General features: G+C 55.4%; 8 protein-coding genes across 8 annotated transcripts; 5 read left to right on the top strand and 3 right to left on the bottom strand.

The window, feature by feature from the left end:
* Positions 1 to 1,108: 1,108 nt before the first annotated feature.
* On the bottom strand, positions 1,109 to 3,072 carry VDAG_00735 (dimethylaniline monooxygenase; the record flags this gene model as incomplete). The annotated part of the gene is made up of 6 exons (XM_009652112.1): positions 1,109 to 2,104; positions 2,152 to 2,221; positions 2,274 to 2,451; positions 2,508 to 2,556; positions 2,693 to 2,853; positions 2,904 to 3,072. 6 exons carry the CDS (start codon positions 3,070 to 3,072, stop codon positions 1,109 to 1,111), a joined length of 1,623 nt encoding a protein of 540 aa, XP_009650407.1.
* Positions 3,073 to 4,225: 1,153 nt separating this feature from the next.
* Positions 4,226 to 6,670, top strand: VDAG_00734 (cytosolic phospholipase A2 zeta; the record flags this gene model as incomplete). Its single annotated transcript, XM_009652111.1, has 1 exon — positions 4,226 to 6,670. The coding sequence occupies one exon, from the start codon at positions 4,226 to 4,228 to the stop codon at positions 6,668 to 6,670; it is 2,445 nt and encodes an 814-aa protein (XP_009650406.1).
* Positions 6,671 to 7,027: 357 nt separating this feature from the next.
* Positions 7,028 to 8,338, bottom strand: VDAG_00733 (54S ribosomal protein L3; the record flags this gene model as incomplete). The annotated part of the gene is made up of 1 exon (XM_009652110.1): positions 7,028 to 8,338. The coding sequence occupies exon 1, from the start codon at positions 8,267 to 8,269 to the stop codon at positions 7,028 to 7,030; it is 1,242 nt and encodes a 413-aa protein (XP_009650405.1). The 5' UTR covers positions 8,270 to 8,338.
* A 190-nt stretch (positions 8,339 to 8,528) lies between these two features.
* On the top strand, positions 8,529 to 9,136 carry VDAG_00732 (uncharacterized protein). The gene is made up of 4 exons (XM_009652109.1): positions 8,529 to 8,603; positions 8,654 to 8,673; positions 8,737 to 8,919; positions 8,975 to 9,136. Exons 1-4 carry the CDS (start codon positions 8,601 to 8,603, stop codon positions 9,048 to 9,050), a joined length of 282 nt encoding a protein of 93 aa, XP_009650404.1. The 5' UTR covers positions 8,529 to 8,600; the 3' UTR covers positions 9,051 to 9,136.
* Positions 9,137 to 9,190: 54 nt separating this feature from the next.
* On the top strand, positions 9,191 to 10,200 carry VDAG_00731 (uncharacterized protein; the record flags this gene model as incomplete). Its single annotated transcript, XM_009652108.1, has 2 exons — positions 9,191 to 9,296; positions 9,415 to 10,200. 2 exons carry the CDS (start codon positions 9,191 to 9,193, stop codon positions 9,492 to 9,494), a joined length of 186 nt encoding a protein of 61 aa, XP_009650403.1. The 3' UTR covers positions 9,495 to 10,200.
* A 712-nt stretch (positions 10,201 to 10,912) lies between these two features.
* Positions 10,913 to 12,219, top strand: VDAG_00730 (peroxisomal (S)-2-hydroxy-acid oxidase; the record flags this gene model as incomplete). The annotated part of the gene is made up of 3 exons (XM_009652107.1): positions 10,913 to 11,931; positions 11,989 to 12,115; positions 12,187 to 12,219. The coding sequence occupies 3 exons, from the start codon at positions 10,913 to 10,915 to the stop codon at positions 12,217 to 12,219; spliced, it is 1,179 nt and encodes a 392-aa protein (XP_009650402.1).
* A 498-nt stretch (positions 12,220 to 12,717) lies between these two features.
* VDAG_00729 (UDP-glucose,sterol transferase) lies at positions 12,718 to 15,913 on the top strand (the record flags this gene model as incomplete). The annotated part of the gene is made up of 6 exons (XM_009652106.1): positions 12,718 to 13,213; positions 13,274 to 13,976; positions 14,029 to 14,186; positions 14,238 to 14,607; positions 14,668 to 15,018; positions 15,073 to 15,913. Exons 1-6 carry the CDS (start codon positions 13,036 to 13,038, stop codon positions 15,911 to 15,913), a joined length of 2,601 nt encoding a protein of 866 aa, XP_009650401.1. The 5' UTR covers positions 12,718 to 13,035.
* A 297-nt stretch (positions 15,914 to 16,210) lies between these two features.
* On the bottom strand, positions 16,211 to 17,043 carry VDAG_00728 (uncharacterized protein; the record flags this gene model as incomplete). Its single annotated transcript, XM_009652105.1, has 2 exons — positions 16,211 to 16,724; positions 16,784 to 17,043. The coding sequence occupies 2 exons, from the start codon at positions 17,041 to 17,043 to the stop codon at positions 16,211 to 16,213; spliced, it is 774 nt and encodes a 257-aa protein (XP_009650400.1).
* Between the last annotated feature and the right edge of the window lie 304 nt (positions 17,044 to 17,347).

The following is a 17,347-nucleotide window of genomic DNA, read 5'->3' as shown; positions in this document are numbered from 1 at the left end:
GGGGACTTGACCACCTCGATGTACCTCGCCCGCGAGCGCCATGCCAGAAGGGACTTTCAATGATACGAGGGCCTAACAAGTACCCCTCTAAACATCGTCGCCCAGTCGAGTCCAGGGGTCGCCGGCGCTCACTTGCGCGTCTGGATCCTCTCCATTTGCCTGTGTCCGGGGAAGCCCAACCAAGACCCGAACTGTTAGTGATGCACTGCGACATCTGTAATTCAAGATGTCCAGCCGGCCTGCCATGTCCTGCCACGGCACTCTTCTCATCTGTCAGGTGCTAATCCTAGAGACCGGGTACCTGAGGTGCCTTATCTTGTGCCCACCTTAAGGTACTCAGGTAAGGTAGGTGCCGCCTACTTACCGACGACCTCTCATCGAACTGGCAGTTGGCAAACGGCAGATGACAGCACCTCTGAAACAACAGGGAACTCTGCCTGCCTGAGGATCGCAGTGCAGCCAGTGCGCACCTCTCGAAAACGAGTCAACCACCTGGGTCATCAGACGACCCGGGGAAACATTTCGATATTGGCCGGCGGCTCAGGCAAATTACCCTCTGCGAGAAAAGGAAACCGTCTCAAAGTCGAGCGCTGCATTTGCGGTTCCTCAAGCGGGCTCCGATGGAAAAAGCAAACACACAGACTCTGGCGGAGCACTGACCAACATGAAGATCAGCAAAGCCCGATTTCTGGCAAAAGAACCAAGGAGTAGCCACTTATTGTGTGCCATACAGATCATTCACCGTTTCACAAGCCATGAGAGAACGGCCGAGAGTCCAGCTCCGTAGATGGCAGTTCTGCAGACCAAATTTTCAATCCAAGGTGGTTGATCGGTTGTTCCCAGCAAAATTTAGTGTGAGATGATAAACACAGTCGTCTTCTCTTCTTTGTCTGATGGACGGCTAGCGCACGTTTGATTGCGAGGACACCGCATGACTGTTCTCGCGATTGCCCATGGACGCAATTGCCAACCATTGGCTCACCGCCTGTGGCTGGCCGTCAGAGTCTATACAGGAGAGCCAATGTCAGCGTGAATCGATGGATTTTGTTCTAAGTCCATATAAAACTAAACGGACACTGCATCGTTGGACCGACCTCCGAGACATGATCTAAGTCTTTCCCTTCTTCTTTGGAAATGCCGTCTCAGTGTCCTCGTTCACCTGTATAATGGCTTGGCTCGCCCCCTCCCACGCCGACCTCTTACCCGTCGGGAACAAACGATAAATGTGTGGCGAGTACACACCCCACGCGACGAGGTTGTACAACCTGCGATTTCGCAGCCAAAACCACGTTCCCTTGAGGCTCCAGCTCATGTACTCATACAACCCTGTACCGGCAGTGTCGTGCAGCCATCTCATCCACGGGTACATCTGCCCCTTTCCCAGCATTGTCGCCGGAAAAGTCAGCATCTGACGAGCGAGCCATGTTTGGTACTCGTTTACTTGCACCGTCATCGCCTCCTGGCTCGGGAGAACCGAGTTTCCAACCCAAACCTGTGCGATGGCCATGGCTTGGAGCTCGCGGTACGCAGCTGCGCTTTCATTTATGATGCAGTAGTTTGTGCATGCGAGTGAGTCGGCGTAGCGTGGCGGGAAAATCATCTGGTAAAGGTCTGGAAACGCGGGGAGCGAAGCGTCGAGCTGCGTGCTTGGCAGATCTGGCAACAGCGAAAAGTCGGCTCGATAACCCGTGCAGGCGATGATGGCATCGACGTCTTCGATGATGTCGCCGTTATCAAGCTCCACAGTCCGTGGACCGACAACCCGCTTGACCCCCTTGACTGAAGCGATTCGCTTCTCGTGAACCAGGCGCTTCAGGTGATCATTGCAGATGATGGTGGTGACGTCTCCGCTGGTTTCTTCGAGCCCCCACTCTACATATTGCTCGGCCTCCTCGCCGTTGAAGTGACTGTCCGAGTTCTTCTGAAGTAACCCATCGGCAAGGATCTGGAATATTCCAGGTGCGTGGTGCTCCGTCCACAGAGCCATACGAGAGATCTTCCAAGAGACATAGCTGTCGAGAGGGCCGTCCTCGTTGGCCCGAGGAAGGATCTTTGCGCCGCGGCGATGGGCAAGGTAGACTTTCGCGGCATACTCAGTAAGTTCCTGCGCAAATTAGTCGTTGAGTTTACAAAGACGAAGGGGCATCATACGCAGGCTGTATCACAAGCCGAGTTCCCCATGCCCAAGACGATGATATTTTTGTCCTTGAAATCAGCAGGACTCGTTTGTTAGCAAATGAATAAACAATGTTGCAAACATACCGAGTACCTACCTTTTGTACGCTTGTCCATGTAGGAATTGGCCCTCGAATTTGTGTACATCGTCAATCTTGGGATGCATGGCAACGGTTTCTGAGCCGCTCGAGAAGACCACCCTGTCAAAAACTTGGGGTTCGATTTCGCCTTTGATATGCACCATCCATTTTAATTTTATTTCATCGCGCTTGATAACTTCAATGGTTGTATCGAAGACAATGTGTTCATATAATTTGAAGTGTTTAGCGTACTGACGATAGTATTCGGACCACTCTTTTGATGACACATGGACAGACATGCCTGAAAATGGTCAGTATTTTCATGCACAGCAAAGATGAGGGGGCACCTTGCCGTTCGGGAATGGAAAGTCTGTCATTGGGCACTTGGCTGCCGATTAGTGATTGCCCAACTTCGCTAATCGGTATGGGAGGCTCACGACATATTTGCTTAGTTGCGAGCGCGTCCAAGGTGTTGCCGACGTGATCGAGGTATCAGCATCGAAGGTAAAAATGCCGCCGACATCAGACCTGCGCTCGTAAACCGTGACGTCGAATCCCACTCCACGAAGCTCCTTCAAGGACGCCAAACCAGCCGGACCTGCTTATGATTAGCATCCAGGTCTGCTTTGGGCCTCCTCGACTTCATACCTGCACCGATGACTGCGACCTTTGGGTTCGTAGGTCGCCCTTTGCTGGGAGAAACGCTGGGAGAAAGCAATGGTCGACCCATGTCTGCTTCGAGCCACTCGTGCGAATGTGTTGGCGACGGTAGAGGAACCCACGTTGCTGAATTGGGGGACCTCCAGACACGCGGCATGTTGTGTGGGCACGAAAGCCAAACTCGAGTTGAAACGACGAGAGTGAGAATAACGGTACATCATATTGACTGATGCCGCCGAGAAGGGATTTATTCTTATTACTATTAAGACGATTTTGACCCAATGGCTGCCTGATGGTTCTTTGCACTCTCACTTGGTCTCCAGGTAGCCTACTAGTGGTGATGTCTAGAACAATGGAGACGGTTAGTGGGAACAATACCGAAGCCGTCTTTGAGCCACACGCGACCGAGCATCAGGCAAGTGGCGCAAGAACAATATATGGGTATTGCGCGCACAATCACATGGCACACTCATGAAAGCGTTTGCCGACAGCTTTGAGGAGAAGTCCGTTGTCTTCAAAATTCGCACGACGTTCGAGCCTGCGAGGAAGCTGAGAGTGATCCGGCATGGCGCTAGGACCCGCTTACCTCAGCGTCCTTGTTGGAGAGCAGGTAGGCATTCAAACATTGTTGCATTCCCTTCCCCCTAAACTTTGCCTTGAAGCACGCAGAACGAGGCCGGCGGGGATGTAGTCTGTCGTAAGGCTCAGAGCCAAGCACGTGTTGCCTCCCACCCAGATCGAGTCAGTCCGCATGAGGCAGCGACGGCTAGGGCAGGGGCAGGAACAGGAACAGGAACCAGGACGATGGGATTCACATGTGATCCAATTGGCGAATCATTGGCCCCGGAGCTTCCTGGCCGCGAGCAGGACCTGACGGAGCTGAGAGGGTACTTCCTTCTTGGTAGCGATTGATACTAAAGATAAGGTACCATGTAGACCCCACCCCCGGCCAAGGTAGGAGCGACCCGGTTTTGGCATTGCCCTCAATGATGTCAATGGGCGAAATGCAATCGAACTAGATCGTGACCGACGCGTCAAGTTTGTTGAGGGGGAATCAAGCCAGGCAGCCAAACAAAAACCTTCACACTTCTGCTTTTCAAGAACAACATCTCCTCTCAGTCATACGTTGGCAGTACATGACATGGTCGCACACTGCACCGAACAAAGGCGGTAGCGTCGGATTCCAAAGCCTCAGCTGATTCGACCAACCCAACAATCAGATCCGCGCTCGTTCTCTCTTGGCAACCCCCCCTCCAAGCCGGTAATGGCAAGCACCTAAAGCTTCTATTGCGCGCCCAAGAACTCGAAGCATGAGGTCGATCGTTACCTTCATACGCTCCTCAGTGGGCCATGTGAGATGGTTTCATTCTCAGCGGAAAGGCTTTGATGCCCTTTCAACACACCGATTGGCGAGCAAGCAATTCCGCACCGGGTTCTTCACCACCACCCCTCAAGACGAGGCTAAGAAGAAGACCCGAGGCATCCCTACTGTCCCCGCTGTTATTATCGCTGGCGGACTGTTCGTCTGGGCTCTCTATCCTTCCGAAGAATTCGACCAAATCTCGGAGGCTCAGACTTACCGCCGTGAGCGACAGCTCCAGCGAAAACGCGACAAAGAGAAGCTGGAAAGAGAGGAAGAGCAGGAGCGCCAAGACCGACAAGCAGCGAAGAACGGTTCGTCGGCCGCGTGGAACACATTCTCTTCCAGCTTTGAAGCTTTCTCCGATGCGGCTGATATAGAATGGTCTTCCCTCTCCGACCGAGTTGTTGGCTTTATCCTCCCGGAGTGGTCCAAGCAAATTCCTGGTTTCGTCCGCAAGCTGCAGCGTGAGTTGTCCTTGGCGCCTGGGTCTCTTGCCGATGAGATATGGCGTGACGCCCACGATCCCTTCATCAACCCCGAAATCCGCCATGAGGCGACTGTCCGCATCTCGACTGATCTCTGCGACGATGAGAAAGAGTTCCTCGCCCGGCGAAAGATGGTCACACGAGTTGCCCTGGCCAAGTATCTTGAGATTGACGAAAACGAAATTCATCCCGACGATGTCCCCGTTATTGCCATGTGCGGCTCTGGTGGGGGCTTACGAGCTCTGGTCGCTGGCTCTGGTTCTCTTCATGCAGCCGATCAAGACGGACTCTTCGACTGCGTCACCTACACTTCCGGTGTTTCCGGCTCCTGCTGGCTTCAGACCCTCTACTTCTCCTCCGTTGGCGGCCGCAGCTTCCCCCGCATCCTGGAGCATCTCAAGTCTCGTGCCGCCATCCACATCGCCTACCCACCCGTTGCCTTTCAGGCTATTGTCTCTGCTCCAACTAGCAAATACCTTTTGAGCGGCCTGGTGGAGAAGCTGCGCGGCGACCCTCAAGCTAGTTTTGGCCTTGTCGATATTTACGGTCTGCTTCTGGCCGCCCGATTTCTCGTTCCGAAGGGTGAACTTGAGGTCTGCGACAGTGACTTCAAGTTGAGCAACCAGCGCCAATATATCAAATATGGACAGAATCCCATGCCAATTTACACGGCAGTTCGCCACGAAATCCCAGGTATCGATGACAACGAGCCCATCGATAGCGTTGAGGCCGCCAAGGAGAAGGCCGCTCGAGAGGCATGGTTTCAGTGGTTTGAGATCACGCCGTATGAGTTCTTCTGCGAAGAATTCTCAGCAGGAATACCAACCTGGGCCCTTGGTCGTAAATTTAACAACGGTGTCGATGTACCTCCTGAAGAGGGCTTCCATCTGCCAGAGGTTCGCGTGCCGTTCCTCATGGGTGTCTTCGGCTCAGCTTTCTGCGCAACACTCAGCCACTACTACCGCGAAGTCCGACCCCTTGTTCAGTCTCTTTCGGGTTTCATGAACCTCGATGAGATCATCTCTGGTCGCTACAACAACGACCTCGAGAAGGTTCACCCCATTGACCCAGGGACTGTCGCCAACTTTGCCTACGGCATGCACGGCCGACTCCCTGACACCACTCCACCGAGCATCTATGATAATGAGTACATCCAGCTCATGGATGCTGGCATGAGCAACAACTTGCCCCTTTACCCTCTCATGCGCCCTGGACGTGGTGTTGAGGTTCTCATCGCGTTTGATGCCTCCGCTGATACGAAGATGGATAATTGGCTTGCCGTCGCAGATGGCTATGCTCGTCAACGCAAAATCAAAGGCTGGCCCGTCGGTATTGGCTGGCCCAAGCCTGGCGAGGCACCCGAAGAACTCACAAAAGAGCTTGAAAATGCCGAGGCTTCCGATTTGAAGGATGCCGACAGAAGGCTCAACGAAGCGCAGGTCGAACAGAAGAAAACCCCAGGCAAAAACACAACTGACGATCTGGGGTACTGTACCGTTTGGGTGGGAACGTCGCAGGAGCGGTCCACCAGCCCGCCTCCGCCATCCAGAGCTCTCGATGAATCGACGCACTGGCACATCTCTGAGCCGGACGCGGGGATCGCGGTTGTGTACTTGCCACTCCTCGGCAATCCAGAAGCCGTGCCAGGTGTCAGTCCTGGCGAGTCGGACTTCTTGTCGACCTGGAACTTTGTCTACACGCCCGAGCAGATTGACCAGGTCGTTGATCTAGCCCGCGCCAACTATGCACAAGGCCAAAGGCAAATTCGCGAGACGGTGAGGGCGGTCTATTTGCGGAAGAAGAAGCTCAGGGAGGCCAAGGAGAAAGAGCGAAAGTCAGAGCGATACCGGGGCCTCGTCAGACGGGGAATGGGGACGAGATTGGGCGAGGGCGATCAGTTCAGTTGAATGATCGCATGTTGTAATGGGCGGCATGTGAGAGTCAGATACCCGGTTGAGTGTGTAGCATTGTAGATTTAGTTAAAAAAAAAGTTGGTAAGGAAGATATGGTCGATTCAAAATGATATTGGCCAGGCTACGTAAGGGAGTTCGCAGGGGACATTGGGCAAATAGCACAGAACAAATGTTGTACAGATCTATACATCTACATCGACGTACACACCTGTCTCCTAGTGGTGGTAGTAATGTGAACAAAATATACACTGCCCATTTTTCAGGCACACCGGGGTTCCACAGCTACCCATCATGCCTCTTCCTTCTTTCCCCTTTTCTCATTTCCAAACAGGCTTCCAAACGCCTTCCCCTTTAAATAACCTCTCCCATGTCGATATGCACCGGCTGCCACGGCTTCGCGCCCTCACTCAGCATGTCGCTCGGCACCCTGCTCTTGGCGCCGGGGCTGTACAGGTACCACGCCTTCAACGCGTTCATGCTCGCCTTCAACCGCGCAAAGTCAAGGCTCGCGCCGGTGCCCTCGCCGAGCTTGTCCTGGCCGCTGTAGATACCGACAACGAAGACGGGCGTGCGGCTGTGCCGGCCCGTCTCGGACAGGAGGCGCGCGACGGGGGCTTCGAAGCCTTCGCGGGCGCACAGCATGGCGAGCTCGCGCGTGGGCAGCTTGAAGCTGAAGAGGCTCTCGAGATCGACGCGGCGGGCAAGGATGTGGGCGTCGACGAAGGAGCGGACGCTCTCGCGGCCGCCGTGGACGTAGAGGGCGCCGACGAGGGCGCGGACAAAGGCCGCGTTGGCGTTCTGGCGGATGTCGGCGCGGTCGGCGGAGGCGAGGTCGGCGGCCGAGGTCGCGTCGTGCGGGTTCCGCGTCGCCTTGTGGACCGTGTCGCCGAACTCGTCGTCGTAGACGATACGGGAGCTGGTGCCGCGGCGCCACTTGAACTTGTCAATGTGGGCTGCCTCCTTGCGGACATAGCCCCAGCGTGTGTGCACGACGCCGGCCTTGGGATCCAGGGAGTACTGCAGCAGGCCGGGGTCCACCTCTTCGCCGGGGGCGGCCGCCATCTCGACACCCCATTGTTGGGCAATCTTGGCGAGGGAGGCAGGGCCGGCGTAGGAGCGCATGGCCTCGAATAGGATGGCCATGGGCAGGCGGGGGTAGGCAACGACGAGACGCTCGGAGGTATGGTAGCTGATGAGGGAAGAACCGGTCAGGGCGAGGTTGGCATTGTTGAAGTGCGGGTTCGCATCGGCGGATGGGTCGACAAGACAACGGGCGAGAGTCTGGAGGGGGAGCTTTGAGGGGAGGGAGAGACGAGCATGGAGGGCGGCGAGCTTGGGGGAGGTGAGAGCTCGTGCCGGAAGCGGTGATGGCAGAGGTTTGTACTCGGGAATGTCGAGGTCGTCTACGGCAGCCTCGAGGGTGGATGGCGTCGCGCTGGTCGATTGTAACCGTGACTGCTGGAGGCGTGGTACGGCTGCGGCTGTCGCTGTCTTAAAGGAGGTCGAGATTGGGGTGTGGCAGGAAGGAATGGCAGCCCTCGTTTGAGCGCTGAGCAATTGCCCAGTGCATCGTAATGTCCGTACCCTCTTCATCTGTAATGATCGAAAGAAAGAAAACCGTGTTGTACAGGTGTAGAAGTGGGTTGCGGTGGGACGAATCGCTGGGTCGTCTGCTTCGTCGTTCGCCTCGTCACGAAAAAGTTTCCCGACTGACGAGACGAGTCGTAGAGTCGTGTGAGGTACAAGGGTCCCAGCGCTGGGATGCTTGGAGCTAGCTCGGGTTAACAGGTTCTCCGGGTTCCGCTTCTTCCGACCCGCCAGGAATCCAGCCGTGCATCACGACTTAAGGGCCAATCCACGAATTACGGCTTCGCCAATTGTCATTATCTACGAAATACCCCCATCAATTGAAGATACAGTCAAAATGGTAGGCACCAGAGATCCCCCATGATGCGACCTCGTTAACGTGTTTCACAGGGTGGCGGTCCGAAAGTCCCGTGAGTTCGATCGTCGACCCCCAACGTCGTTTCCTCGAAAACCCTCTAACCTCGTCTTCGAAGGTACCCCAAGCACGTCTGGTCGCCTGCCGGTGGCTGGTACACGCAACCTTCAAACTGGCGCGCCAACACGGCCGTGATGGGTCTTGTCATGTTCGGCGTCATGTGCGGTGTGTGGAAGATCAGCTCAGAGAAGGAGCACCGATACATCATGCCCAAGGAGGGCGCTTTCTTCCCCAGCAGATAGTAAGCCCTGTGATGTTCCTCACCATGATATCACTATGAGACTGACATTCGGTAGCTGGTCGAAGCAATTGATCGAGTACGACCAAGAACAAGCGGCGAAGAAGAAGGCGGCTGGCGAGGCAAGCTCATAGATTTCGAATTGGTGGCACCGTGGAGGAAATGTATACTTACGGCTCGCGAATGAGACGAACCTTGAATCAACTGAAACGATGCTTTCTATGTGGTTCATGTGCGGCATGTTTTCTTCCGGCGGATGAATATCTTCCTTCGAATGGTCCTGATCACACCTGGCAACACCATCTGCGCTGTCTGGGAGCCCTTCAACTTCCGCTTCGAAGTATCTAGCATGTACATCACTCTTGTCACGAAGGTAATTGGTATGCCGGTCTCATACCGTCAGCGTCGAATAGCATCAAGCGAAGGCACATTGCAATAAATGCTCATGGTGCAGGGAAGCAACTCATTTCCAAAGACAAGCGGCTAACCTCACAACAGACATTGCCAGGAAGGCATACCTCTCACGCCACGCACGGCCTTTCGACTGGTATATTCGCATCGTATCGTCGAAGCTATAGATACGCTGTCACCTTTGTTACTTCGGCCTCTCTGAATCCCTTCCAGGGTCCCGCTGAGTCTGAAGTTGGCCCGCTTGGGTTGGGCTGGTTACACGGACGTACACGTGTAACGCCACTCATTGGGCTCACTCGATTCCTTTCTTTTCGAAATACTGACGACCTTGCTGTCGCAGCTAATCAAAAATAGCTATTTGTGTAGACTCGGGCACCGAGGCCAAAGTGTTCGATGGTTTTCATCGTTCCTATCTCTTCCGCCAACATCTCTCAGATTGGAATCTTGATCGAGGCCTGCACTCTCTGTCTCGCATATGCTCATTATGATCTTTTTATGAGTGTTTGAATCGTTTGACATCAGTACTCTGCTCTTCCGTGTAGCCAACTTTCTGGCACGCCTAGTCATGCTCAGACTCGGGGGCAGCCTGGCCACGGCATGGCATAGTTGTAATATCGACGCCACTGCCTTGTTTCATCGCAGCACTAGTCGATATCAGACGGTCTCGGCAGGCATTGTAGCGAACCTCTGCAAAACCTCTTCAGTCATTGGGGTCCAGCATAACAAATGTCGCCACTGTCGGATTACGCGCGCTTCTTCGGCCGATTTCGATGCTTGCGAACTCGTGACCTGTCACGACGACCACGCGGCCCATGTGGGACAATGCAGGAAGGTTCAACAACGCTGCACACGAATGCTTTTTTGGCCCTGAGACCAACGAAGCCAGCTACCGATCAGTAGGATGCTAGGAATTCGTGCCTTGAACCCTGCTTGTCGAATGTGGCTGAGCGAAGAGCGCTGTTTTTCAGGCCCCGGTAGCCCGGAGCGGAATGAGAAATCTTGGTTAAAACCTCCGTTGGTAAGAGACCTAGCGTCACCAAATTCTGACTCAGTCTCCGAAAGTTCAGCCCACGATTTCTCCGCGGTGGGCTCTCGACAACCGATTGCGGCACTTGAGAGCCTCTTCCACGCAATTCAACCTGGCACTCATGGTTTGTAAGACTTATGTCACAGATTGATTAGATTAGATCGTGCCAACCTTTCGGCTGATTGACTTCATCTGTACTTGACAACCCCGCCAAGGAGGATCCTTGTCTGCAAAGGCAAGTTGCTTGCAGAAACGTCTAAACTTTATTGCACTCGAGATGAAGCGGTCCCGCCATAGTGGTTGAAGCCATGCACCTGGTTCGGGGCTTTGCCGATGCCACGAGGCTCCTGAGGTGTTCTGGTCCAGGCGTGGAGCCCTGAGTCGATTTTCGCTGCCATGGGCAGGAACCAGGCCATCGGGCTCTGTCTCTGGTCTAGCCTGGCGATTAAGTATAAAGGTGTGATAGATAGCTGGTCTAGGGGACTGCTTTATCGTCAAGGTTAGGCATCTCTCAGACCTTTTCTCTGCCCGTCTCGTCCGGTTCGTAGAGTTTCGAAAATGCACTCCTCACTTCTCCTGATCACGCAGCTAGCTGCTGTTGTCCTCGCTGGCGAACCATGGATCAACGAGGTCGACACTGGGCTCGAGACGTACCTTCTTGGCACCAACTACACAGAGGGAACACTGCCCCTTCTCAAGGATATTCGTGCCCTCCCCGACTTTGACTGGGCAGCCCGCCAGCACCTGAACGACCAAATGTACAGCTTCTACCGCACTGGCACGGCAGGCGAGCAAAGCTACCGTCATAACCTCGACATCTGGAAGTCTGTGCAATTCAGGTCAAGACACCTGAGCGACGTGACCAAGCTGAACGAGACTCTTGCCACCACGATTCTGGGCTACAACTTCAGCGCTCCTTTCTTCATTGCTCCCGCTGCCCGCGGCATCTATGGCGATCCCGAGCGTGCCGAGCTCAACTTTGTCGAAGCGGCTGGCAAGGAGAACATCCTGTACATCCCGTCCATGTACGCGTCGAAGACCATCGAGGAGATCGCCGCTGGAAAGTCCAACAGCACCCTCAACGGACCCCAGGTCATCTTCCAACAGATCTACACCAACGCCAATCTCTCGGTGACTTGGGACAACATTCGCCGGGCCGAGCGAACTGGTGCCAAGGCCATCGTCTTCACCATCGATGCTCCGGGCAATTCCGTCCGGCACCGTGCTGCTCGCTACGACACCACGAACGCCAACTCTGTCTCGTCGGCTCTGACATGGGATGTGTATGATCAGATGCGCAACCAGACCAGCCTGCCTATCATCCTCAAGGGTATCACCACTGCCGAGGATGCTCTGCTGGCTGTCGAGAAGGGCGCAAAGGCCATTTACATCTCCAACCACGGCGGTCGTCAGCTTGACCACACCCCTGGCCCCCTCGAGATCGCCTACGAGATCTACCGAAACGCTCCACAGGTCTTCCAGCAGGTGGACGTTCTCGCGGACAGTGGTATTCGCTACGGCAGCGATGTTCTGAAGCTGCTTGCCCTCGGTGTCAAAGCCGTGGGCATGGGTCGACCGTGAGTGCAAAACACATGTGGCCAATCATTGAAATAAGGCACTGACAAGGGCCGCAGGTTCATGTACTCGAACGTTTACGGCCTCGAGGGTGTTACCAAGGCCATCGACATCATGAGGACGGAGATTGTTCGCGATGGTGCCCAGCTGGGTGCCACGAACCTACAGAACATAAGCGCCAGCTTCGTAAGTCTTCTCCGCTTGCTTGCTCGAGATGGAAGCACGGCCTGACCAGATTATAGCTTAACACTCGTCAGTTGGAGTCAAACGTGTACTTGTTTGACCAGTAAGTTCTTATCATGTTTGGTGATGATTTATGAGCATGCAGCGAGGATAGGTAGATTTTGTTACACGCAAATACGTTCATTCAACCAGTCATGAACATCCAGTAGAACCGTCGCGAACCTACAATGCTTAAGTACCTAGGTTTGACTAGCTGCAGTGACACTCTATCTTGAAAGCTAGTTAAACATTCAAATGAGGCCTCTTCTGCTTACATCTTCTGTTTGCCAGTCCTAATGCAGTGCAACCAGATTCATGAAGCATCTTCTGATGCAGTAACGCGAGTCATACCAATCTGGACCCGACGAATCCGAAGAACGAGGATGCGAGAACACGACTACGAGAAAGTACGAGACTAGCGGCATTGCCGTTCTCCACCTCGGGTCGGGATCGCTCGCGTCTTGAATCGAACACGGCCTCATCCCATGTGCCTTTTGTGAAGCTTCGCCTCCCAAGCCCACGAGGCGCCCTGGCTCCCAGGCAGTCGTTGGTCTAGAAACGCATCCAGACTGTGCCGGGCCGGCATATCGGCAGCTCAATCATGGGTTTTCAATGGCAGCTCGGGTCCTGCCGACTGACTAGCACCCACATGCATTGGCAGACGCGAATCCCTTGACATGATGCAACCATGCTACAACCCAATTGCAAGACTAATGTAGCTCTAGAGCTTCCTCAGAGTCCAGCTGGCGTCTGAGACGGGACAGCTCCCTTCATAAGCCTGGCCATCCCGCTCGTCAATGTCATCGCTGTGTCCTTGTCAGCAACTCTTCATTACCCTCTGTCGGCGATAGGCAACACTGTCGAGCCATCACCTACACCTCATCATGTCTGGCGACGATAAACCACTACCCCCCTCACCAATGCCGCGACAGCCATCATTCTTTGCACCAGATGAAGCAGGCCCAGCCGACTACGAGGCGATATCAGAAGATGCGCCTCCACGATATTCCGAGCAGGCTGCCGCCGCCGAGCGTATACTCAACGACGCAGCAGGGGCAACTGGTATGATGTTTTCCAGGACACCGTGAGCCGTCTTCAGAACCCACTAACCACCCGTCGCAGCGGACGGACGTATTGACATCAACCTCGACTCGAAGCTTTGCAGAACTCTCTCGGTTCTCGTTCCTCGGAGAGAGTCGGTCCAGCCGAGGACTGACCGGCCCATCAGCGAACTTCCTCCTGCCTACACCGAGCAGATCGACTGGGGGATTCGATTGAATATCGTTATCCAGGTTGTCGGCAGCCGAGGCGATGTTCAGCCCTTCGTCGCCCTCGGCAACGAACTTCAGCGCCACGGCCACAGGGTTCGCCTCGCCACCCATGACACCTTTGCCGACTTTGTACGGAAATCTGGCTTGGAGTTCTACCCTATCGGTGGAGATCCGACAGAGCTCATGGCCTACATGGTCAAGAACCCCGGACTGATGCCTTCTATGAAGAGCCTGCGGGCTGGCGATATCCAGAAGAAGCGAACCATGATCGCTGAGATGCTGGAAGGCTGCTGGAGGTCGTGCATCGAACCGGACCCTTTGACGCAGCAGCCTTTCGTCGCTGATGCGATTATCGCGAACCCGCCGAGCTTCGCCCACGTCCATTGTGCTCAAGCTCTCGGCGTTCCGCTACACCTCATGTTCACCATGCCCTGGAGCAGCACGAAAGACTTCTGTCATCCACTGGCCAACATAAACGTCAACAACAGCAGCATATCACCAGCTGTTGCCAATCAGATCTCGTACATGGCGGTCGAGTGGATGACTTGGCAGGGGTAAGGGGCTCATATCCATCCGAAGCTGCATGAGAGACTGACTTGGAGATAGACTTGGCGACGTCATTAATGCGTGGAGGCAGACTCTGGACCTGGAGGATGTTCCCTTCTCTGAAGGCGCTGGCCTGCTTGAAACTCTGCAGATACCTTTCACGTATTGCTGGTCCCCGGCCCTCATCCCCAAACCCCTAGACTGGCCGAACTACATCGGTATGTATCCACAAACAGGAGTGTTCCAACCAGACCTGACCATGATAACAGATGTGTGTGGCTTCTTCTTCCGAGACGCTCCACAATACACTCCTGAGCCGGAACTTGACCAATTTCTACGCAGCGGACCTGCGCCTGTTTACATTGGCTTTGGCAGCATTGTCATTGACGACCCCGACAGACTGACGGCGATATTGGTGGAGGCCGTCAAGCAGACCGGTGTGCGTGCCATCATCTCCAGGGGTTGGAGCAAGCTCGGCGCCAACCAGCCCGCCGATAGCGACATCTTCTACCTCGGAGACTGTCCTCACGAGTGGCTGTTCCAGCATGTCACAGCCGTGGTGCACCACGGTGGAGCTGGGACAACGGCGTGCGGGTTGCTCAACGGGAAACCAACGGCCATCGTGCCGTTTTTCGGCGAGTGCGTATTGATGAGCCCCGAATCCACTCAAGGTCCGAGACACTGATGCAGTCTACCTAGCCAACCCTTTTGGGGCACCATGGTCAACGCCGCTGGCGCGGGGCCGATGCCCATCCCGCAAAGACAGCTCAACGCTCAAAATCTTGCCAGCGCCATCAATGATTGCTTGACGCCCGGCGCGCAGGCGGCTGCCCAGGTCATGGCCGACAAGATGCGCCAGGAGAACGGCGTGCGACAAGCCGTCAATTCCTTCCACGCCAACCTTCCTCTGGATAACATGCGATGCGACTTGCTGCCCGAGTTCGCCGCTGCTTGGTCTTATAAGAAAGACGCGCAGTATATGAAACTCTCCAAAGCCGCCGCGGAGGTCTTGACCGACAGCAAGAGAATCAAGTGGGCTGATCTCACACGGTAAGCGAGTATTGAACTGCGATTGATTGGGACTCTGCAGCTAACTTGTCCCAGCTACGAGCCTCGCCCCATTGACATTCAGCGCCGAAGGTGGGATCCAGTCACAGCCGTCACGTCATCAGCAATCAAAATGTATGCCGGCATGGCGACCTCGGCGGCAGACATTGTCGTCAAGCCCGTACAGGCGTTCACGTCAGACCGACCCGGCAGCAAGCGATCGAGCAGACAGTCGAGCCCGCACCCTGCGGACGATCCGTACGGCAGACCTGCAGGCCTGGATGTTCCCACGAGTAACGCCGAGGGCAAGAAGCCTGAAAGGAGTCGTGCCGTGGCTGCGCTTGCTGGCTCAGCCGGTGGCGTTGGCGGCTTCTTCAAGTCCTTTACGAAGGGCATCTATCTCGACATGCCGCACGCACTCGAGGAAGGCATGCGCGTCGCGCCACGTCTGTACGGGGGTGAGGTCTATGACCCAGGCGCCGTGACGGACTGGAAGTCAGGCGGCATCGCGGCGGGCAGGAACTTCAGTCACGGCATCGTCGAGGGCATTGGCGGCCTCGTCATGTCACCTGTGCGAGGTGCCAAGAAGGAGGGCGCCGTGGGTGCTGCCAAGGGCGTGGGCATTGGCGTGTTGAACCTGGGGACCAAGATGTCGTCGGGCGCGTTGGGTCTGCTCACATTTACGAGTCAGGGTGCGTACAAGAGCGTGCGGGCGTCGATGAGGAGGGATACCAGGAGGACGATCAAGCAAGCGAGGCAGACGGAGGGTGAAGCCATCATGCGGGAGGGCAAGCAGGTTCCTGACGCGGGAGCGGTGCTTAGGGCCTTTGAGCGACTCGCACTGCAGGCTCCGGAGGCGAAGGGGAAGCATTGGACAGATATTATGGCACCGAAATGATACCAGCATGGATGAGTCCCTGCAATAGAACAACTTTATTCTTCCGCTTGGACGTTCCCTCGAGGCCTCCATGCCTATCGCGGTACAGGCTTCCATAGAGGGGCCGCCGTAAGTCTAGACTGCCGATACAAGAAAAGGCAAACAAGAAAGACCGAATACCGTTTCCCTTCCGCAAGAGGTGGCTGAAGGGTAAACCGAGCGTCGATAAATGCTGCATCCATTGAACCTGTCGTATTCAACTCAAGCTACTTTAAACATAGATAGTTCACGACCCAGACTGACGAATCGGCCCTTCGTTCATGAACCAAGACCAGCCAGCCTCCTGAACGTCCAATTCTCCATTATCCTCAAGCCGCCCTGCAAAGTCGCAACGTCGTCGCCCCCAGCCTGCAGCTGCGCATCAAACTCCCCCATAGCCACCTCCGTCAAAAACCGCCCCAGCGGCTCCGTCGGACAATGCATCCACGTCGCCCCAAACCCGCTCATCAGCGCCGCCATGAGGGGTATCATCGGGCGATACAGCAAAGGCGGCCGGGGGACAAAAGGCAGAATCTCATCGTGCTGCGCTGCATCCACAAACCCGGCGCGAAACGAGTCCGTCCGAAGACGCGGCTCACGGAGGCGCAGCTCGGACAGCAACGTCTCCGCCTCTCCCTTGACGACGCCGTAGTAGGGCGTGAGAAACCCGGGGGTCTGTGTGGCGCCTCCGGCGGACACGTAGACGAAGCGAAACGGCTGGTCCGCCGACGCGAGGTTGGCGAACGCTTTGGCTGCGGCGAGGGGGTAGTTTTTCGTGATGGTCTCGTAGGCTCTGGGTGCCTGTCAGTCGTGTGTTCTCGCTGACGCGGCAATGATGCGCTTGGGGTGTACTCTTTGGAGGCCTGCGTCTGGCTGACGCCGAGGGCCCAGACTGCGCCGGTGGCACCCTGGAGCTTGTCCATGACCTCTGGTTCATACTGGGCAAAGTCTTTGTGGATGATGACTTGTACTCTAGGATCGTCTGAGTTTTGGGCCATGGGGACGGGTCGTCGACTGAGGATGGATATCTTCGTGATGGCGTCCGTCTTGAGCATGGCATCAAGGACACTGGTGCCGACAAGGCCTGTGGCCCCCGTGAGAATGAGGTGCATGGCTAGGTGTTGGGGTGTTGGAAGAATAGCATAGTAGAAAGATGCCCGGGTGGTGACTGCTGTTTGACAGTTGAGAGTCGTCGTGGTCCGTCTTGTGCTCGCGATACTTCCGGTGTTAGTAGCCCGGAGTTAAGAAAGCAAAGATAGATCTCCCAGGATCGGACTTTCGCTGCAACCGTACGTCAAGCAGGGGCTCCACTCATCATGAGCGGAATTGACGGAACTCTAGAGACTGGTGTGCCTTCTCAAGCCACAACATTTCGAGAACGATCAGTTGAGACATAGTGCTGATTCGCAATCTTGA

Source organism: Verticillium dahliae, genomic scaffold (assembly GCF_000150675.1).
Source record: "Verticillium dahliae VdLs.17 supercont1.1 genomic scaffold, whole genome shotgun sequence".
NCBI lineage: Eukaryota > Fungi > Ascomycota > Sordariomycetes > Glomerellales > Plectosphaerellaceae > Verticillium > Verticillium dahliae.
The sequence above is the reverse complement of the archived record's forward strand: the minus strand, read 5'-3'. Positions and strand labels throughout refer to the sequence as shown.